Raw genomic sequence first — 6,658 nt, forward strand, 5'->3', positions numbered from 1 at the left:
GAATAACACTTACAAATTCTGAATGGGAAAAAAGTTTGGTGGCTCTTACAAATCATTAAGAGCTTCCTTCAAATTAGCATTATATGCATTCATTTGCTCGAATATGAGCATAGTTTTCAGCTGGACTTCATGTACTTCAAGCTGTAGCTTGCTAAACAGTCTCTGTATCAGGAAATTAGTCTTTTTTACAGGATGGACTAAGGGTTCTTTGCCCAGTGCCATGTGCACTGATGTAAGAGCCCCAGATTCATCCTTTGAGCATCTGTAACGGTCATTGAAGTTGTTAATCAAGCAGTCACTGAATGGATACAGATTTTCTATCAGAATTAGGATTCAACAGTCATTTAGATTGATGCTTTTGAGCTGGATTGCAAGTTTTTGCAACTCTCCCTTAGAGGCATGCAGTTGAAAGAATTATTTGGATTCTCTTTTTGGGCTGAAAAAAGGCAGGGACTGATGGTCCCCAAAGGGGCTTTCTGTAGCTGGCTTACAAGTTCCAGTTTTGAAGGGAGTTTTTTTGTAAATAATGTATAGCATAAAACATAAATGAGTCTTCTTATAGAAAGGGAAGAGGGAGAAGTGGTAAGGTAGAGTGAAAAGCCAGTTACTCTGAATAGAGTAAGTCACCTGGCCCCTGTCAGGAGGGGATCAGCTCACTTTCTGAGTCATTGTAAACCCAAATGAGAGGTTTGCAGAAGTTGGGGATGCTGCTGTGAAACATCAGGAATGTTTTATCCTCTCTCATTAAGTTTGCTATTATAGCACTGTGGCCAACATCCAAAAATCCTGCAATAATGTTGTGTTCAGAGGTCATCTACGTGTTACTTTTACTGATGAAATTAACATTTTGAGTGAAATAGTCACTTGAAGGAAGTCTAGCTGAGTTTTCAATTAAATATAAATGTGTTTTACACAGAGACTGTCAAAGAAAGTCTTTTCTTATATAGATTTGAGATAAGCCAGGCTTTAGCTTTACGTATCCAGGTGGAACCTTAGGGTCAGATTCACCATTACTGACTCCAAGATGAACATGGGCTGACAATGCAAGGTCACGGTTGGCAGGGCTAACCGGACTTTGTCATGCATCCACAGGTGCATCTCTAGCAGGGCCAAGGAGGTGATCATCCCCCTCTATGCAACACTGGTCAGGCCACAGCTGGAGTACTGTGTCCAGTTCTGTGCGCCCCACTTCAAGAGGGATGTGGACAATATGGAGAGGCTCCAGAGGAGGGCCATTCACATGGTCAGGGGACAACAGGGCAGACCCTGCAATGAGAGACTGCAGGACCTGAACCTGTTCAGCCTTCACAAGAGAAGGCTGAGGGGGGACCTGGTGACAGTTTATAAACTCACTAGGGGGAGACCAGAAGGGTTTGGGAGAGACCTTGTTTCCCCTAGTGCCCCCTGGCATAACAAGGAATAACGGCCATAAGTTGTTGGAAAGTAGGTTTAGATTAGACATCCGTAAGAACTACTTCACAGGGCAGCTAGGATCTGGAACCAACTTCCAAGGGAAGTGGTGCTGGCTCCTACCCTGGGTGTCTTTAAGAGGAGGCTTGATGCCTACCTAGCTGGGATCATTTGAGCCCAGTTTTTTCCTCCTGTCCAGGAAAGGGGTCAGACTTGAAGATCTACAAGGTCCCTTCTGACCCTACTTCTATGATTCTATTATTCTATGAACATTGCTGTTCTCAGGGATATTTGTCCGGAATGATAGAAATCTCAGGAGACCCCATATAATTTGTATCTTTTGGGTATATATTTTCATAAGAAAAATCACTCTTAGCAGTGCACTGTATCTGAGAATGAAACAAATAAATAGGGCTCTCTATATTTAGATTCTGATATGAGGAAGGCAGTGGATTTAGAACCCCTAAATGACACCTGAGGTTTGGGCATTTTGGTTCTGATATTAGCACATCTTGACTTTTGTAAATGTCGCTGTATAAAGATAGCAAAAAATGTACATCCAATAAATAACTGAGACAAATACATTGCAACAGAAGTTAATTTACAAAACAAAAATACCTAGGTCAGTTAAAGCCTTTCAAAGAAAGCTCTGAAAAATTCCACGTGCCCTATTTCCTTGCACAGTTCCCTGAAAAGTCATGCAAACTACAAGTTTATACACAGAGCCAGTTATGCAAGGGGCCAATGTGTGTGCTGAATATTGCTACTTTATGCTCAAGTAGCACAGAACCATCTTTGAAGGTCAAGCCCTTAAGTTATACATGCTTAAAGCTGACCAAGACTTTTTATTTATCATAGCCACAAGCAGATTTAAAAAGTCTTATAAGTAATAACAGCCAGGATCCACAAAGGCATGTACCTTCCAGTTAAGTTAGTGGGAACTAGGCACCTGTAGGGTGCCTAGCTGGGCCTGAGGGTCTAGTTGGCAGTGACACACCAACAGGTCCATTCTTATTTATATGACCTTAGAATTTAATCCATAGCTATACTACCCTGTACTGTTAGTGTTAACAGAAGCTAATTGCATATTTAGAAGACAACAGACCCTACCACATCTGGAGAGTGATTTGGTATGCATTGCCATGCACACTATACTGTGCAAGCTTTACTTTAAGTCATGCATCTTAATGCTTCAATAAAATGTGGTCCTTTGCATAAGCATTTGGACATTTATTCACCTGAGAGATGCTCTGCTCCCATAAGCAGTGTAGTTACTAAGAAGCATTAGAGAGACACTCCAGTGTTTTACACGTGAGTAATCACTGGAGACCTTTGAAACCTTGTCTTGGATAGTGCATAAACAACAGCTTTTTGATAATATTCTTTTGTTATATGGTGATATGTAATGCAAATTTCATATGAATATTTATTCTGTTGATAATATATTACCATAGAAACAATTTTGACAGAAGGACTTACGCTTCCTCTGGACTCAGTACACTTAATTAATATATATAAATTTGCCAATAATTAATCTGAACTTTTGCCCAGTGTTTTTAAGGGAAAAGGCTATTCTGTAATTACCCAATATATTTTTCTTCCAGTTTTAATTATATTAGGGGGAAGGGGTGGGGATGCTTATGGAGAAGCTTTGTTAAACAAGGTTCATTCCCTGTTTGTTTGTTTTTTCCCTTTTTTAACAAGAAAAGCAAAGGAAGATGGAAGAGATAAAAACCTCACCTTTTTATGGGTAGTCACTTTAGGATGAATCCTGCTTTCACTGAAGTCACTGAAAAAAATCCTCACAGGCATTCATTTCAATAGGAACTATTTGTGTGAGCAAGGACTACCAGGCAGGGCTTTATTTCAAGAATCAAATTTGAATTTGAGAAGGCAGGTTTTTGTGTGTCTGTGAACTGGCAATTCCTTTCTGTCTACTGTTGATGTACTACAAAGCTGTAAATGGGAACTATGAATATTTTATAGCCTGCTGCCCTGTGTACCAACAAGCCAAAGGTTAGACTGAAACCGTACAATCTAGCCAGAATAAAGGGCAGCACTTAGTTTGACTGCCCCCAGGGGCAGGACATGAATCAGACCAGGACTCCTGAGAGTCACAGCCTGGTCCTTTCTTCTTGCTTCAACTTCCTCTAACATCTCTTCCAACCATACAGTTGGTCTAATAAAAGATATTACAAAGAACCCCTTGCTTCTCACATATTTCCCAGACCATCACAGCTGCAACAACACTCTAACCCTATCAGAAGGAGGCAGTAAACTGCTCCAGATTTGCTTTTAGTGTTTCCCCTCTCTCTGTTGGCCCTGGTTTGCTGGCCACCACAGATACTAGCAAAGTGGACGGACTCTCAATCCCTGCTTGTCCCCTGCCTTCTGCACACCTCCTTGGGAAGGAATGCATCTGTCTGTTGGCCTGTGGTCTCCCCCATCTAAAATGATAGGTGAAGCAATGTAAGGTACAGAGCCATAGGCCCATTTCTCTTGTACCTTGTATAATCATTTACACCTCTGCCAAAACGCTACCATTCCAGTGTAATATAGTGTTTTACGGCCACTTTGGACTCACTTGGCAGCAGTGGCGATGCATAGGGGGTCAACAGGGGTACATGTATACCCCCTGAGAGCACTGGTGCACCCCCCGATGGCCATGCTCGCCACTTAGGTGATGGGCAGGTGGGAGTGCTGGTGCTGCCCCTGCAAGCACCAGCTGGGAAGCAGAGTGCCAGGTGAAGCGGCCACATTCCCAGGTGGTGCATGAGTGCCAGCCGGGGAACTGGGCCACCAGCAGAAGCAGCCACAGCCACTTCCAGAAGTCCTGTGGCCACTTTTTGGTGAGTAAGATCGGCCACAGGGGGACCCTCCATCTCGGTCGCTGAGTGGTCACTGGAGGGGCACGTGTCCCCTGTGACTCAAGAGGCACCAGTCGCCCATGCTTGGTGGAGCTGAGAATGACTATTCCAAGAGCAAGGCAAATCTTGCCCCAGATGATCGATTCCCATCTAATCAAAAGCCATATCTGTGAAAGAGCAAGCTTTTTCTTATATACCTTGATTATCTACTATCTGCAGAAATTAAATCCATTGTTAGTTTCTTGAATCACAATATGTGTGCAAAATGTTTTCTAGTGTAGGGAATCATACCATGCACCAGAAAACAGAATATTTTTTATAATGAAGTCTCAGAATGAAATTCTTCACTGGGAATTTGATCAATGTAGTTTAAAAGCCACCTTCTAAGATTAACTTCCTCTGAGTCAAGCCCTGATAATACTGTCTAAAGTTTCTCCGCAATTCTTTTATTTTAGCACAGAGCTGTTATTTCCAAACAACCCCATCAAAGTAGTCTGATTTTTTTCATAAAGTGGCCTTGAGATATATCAGCTGTATGAAACACAATACTATATGTGTTTACATTCTTGCCCTTGTATTCATTGTTCACCCCAAACTCCAGTTAACAGCTCCCTGTGTTCCACTGACCCACATGTCTATTTTGCACCCTCCAATAAAGTACAGTGTCTTTTACAGATCTGATCCACAGTCCATTGAAGCCCATGAGAAGACTGTCACTGACTGCAAAGCTTAGCTGCTGTTAATATAGAGGGCCTGATCCAAAGCTCATGGTTCCATGAATCAAATGTGGAATAAATTTATCTTAGATTCTGACAATAAAGTTGTACTTCAGGAGGAGGAAAAATGTAAAAACTTGCTGCATCAAGTCCCCCCAGAGGAAAAACATATCCTGTGCATATCATTTCTTTTTTAGCTGGATAAAGTTCTAATAGTATTTCTTATTCTGTCAATGGACACAACTTGTTCATGAAATAATCTTGCAGTTAAAAGTAATTGAAACATTTGTCTCTAAAGCAACCCGCTCTGCTCCAACCTTCTAATTTGCAGCACAGTCTAGCTCCAACTTTTACCATATGGCATCATATCTTTCCTCTGCTCAAAAATCCATCCTGCAGAGTAACTAGATTCTGAACTTTACTGCTAGCCCAGCATAGGTATAGAGAACACAGATTACTTACGTGCAGATAAAAAAATATCAAAGGATTGCACCTATCTTGATCCTGACGAGCAAAGTTAAGAAGGGGTTACGCAAGGAAAAGCAAAGGGTATGGCCAAACTACTTACCACCAGCTGAAAGGATCTGGGATGGGTGTGATATGAAGTCAGGGCTCACTGGAGCAGGAACTTTCTCCTCTGCTGTTGCTGCTCTGTGCTTCTGCACGCCTTATCTAGGGAGCAGCAGTGGCCGTTGCTATGGTAATGCTTTGTTTCAAGAGTTCGGAGGGAGGAGATAGGAAAGGAAAGGAATAACCTTTAGCCTGTGCAGTGAGCAGATTGATGTGATGATGTGATGCTTTTTTGGAGTTATGAGAAGAAAGGCAAATAATGAATATTACAGAAAAATCACCAAAAGCAACTCTTTAAAGTTAAAAATCACTCTCACACTGGATGATAAAGGAAAAGAGCCAAGCATTTTAATGTATATTAATTGGGGGGGGGTCTTAAAATCTAGCAAAGGGAGACAGTCAGAGAGAGAGCAGTGATATCAAGGCTCACTAAGGCAGGAGAATGGAGAGGGAGAGAGCTAGGCTGCTGCTGGATAAAATACAGAGCAGGGCAGTGGATGTAAAAATGGGAAAAGGCAGGACAGTGGTCCAGGAACAGCCCCATAAACAGTGAAAGTGATGTGCAGGCTCCAGGACTGAGGTTCATCTGATGACTGTGGTGTTTGTGTAATCATCTAGCCTCAACTTCTTGCGCAAGCTTGGCACACAGGCGGCTTTTACAGGGCCAGGCAGGGAGTCTTCTGTGGCAGCTGTCTGCTTGCCAAAACTGACCAGTTTCTGCTATTTTATACCAATGCATTCAACAGAGCTGTTATTCGAATGAGGAAAAACATACAAACATGCCTAACATTTGAAAATCAAGAAGAAACACTCTGCTTGATTGGCAGGATTATGAATTGGACCCTTTATAGTGCTCATTCCCATTTTAAAAAGTCTTTATCTAGGCCCTCTAGCTAAAACATTCTACAAAATGGTGACTGCTCACAGATTTAGTTTGTGGGGAAGGGGGTGGCCTCTCCTACATTGCTATTTGGATGCTGTCACTATCAAGGTGCAACATACAGCTTAAATATGTCAAGTCTTTCATACAATAATAATAGTTCCAAAGGACCAAAGATGTTAGGTGTTATCTTAATATCATGGGAGATGCTGAGC

At 42.0% G+C, this 6,658-nt stretch overlaps 1 protein-coding gene across 3 annotated transcripts in view; it reads right to left on the bottom strand.

Moving 5' to 3' along the window:
- Positions 1–6,108, bottom strand: part of PPP1R17 (protein phosphatase 1 regulatory subunit 17) — a 33,146-nt gene extending 27,038 nt beyond the window's left edge. The window contains exons 1-2 of one of the 3 annotated variants that reach the window (XM_090050253.1): positions 5,456–5,493; positions 3,151–3,199 (exon numbers count right to left, since the gene is read on the bottom strand). Coding sequence is in view for 1 of the 3 variants with exons in the window: in XM_090050251.1 (XP_089906377.1) it covers positions 3,151–3,222 (72 nt within the window). In the remaining 2 variants the exon portion in view is untranslated. Of the gene's footprint in view, positions 1–3,150; positions 3,297–5,455; positions 5,494–5,561 lie in introns of those variants that run through there. The other 2 variants (XM_090050252.1, XM_090050251.1) reach the window with 2 other exon arrangements.
- Between the last annotated feature and the right edge of the window lie 550 nt (positions 6,109–6,658).

The sequence above is a fragment of the Crocodylus siamensis genome, chromosome 5, assembly GCF_052110815.1.
Source record: "Crocodylus siamensis isolate JL-2025a chromosome 5, ASM5211081v1, whole genome shotgun sequence".
NCBI classification, from domain to species: domain Eukaryota; kingdom Metazoa; phylum Chordata; order Crocodylia; family Crocodylidae; genus Crocodylus; species Crocodylus siamensis.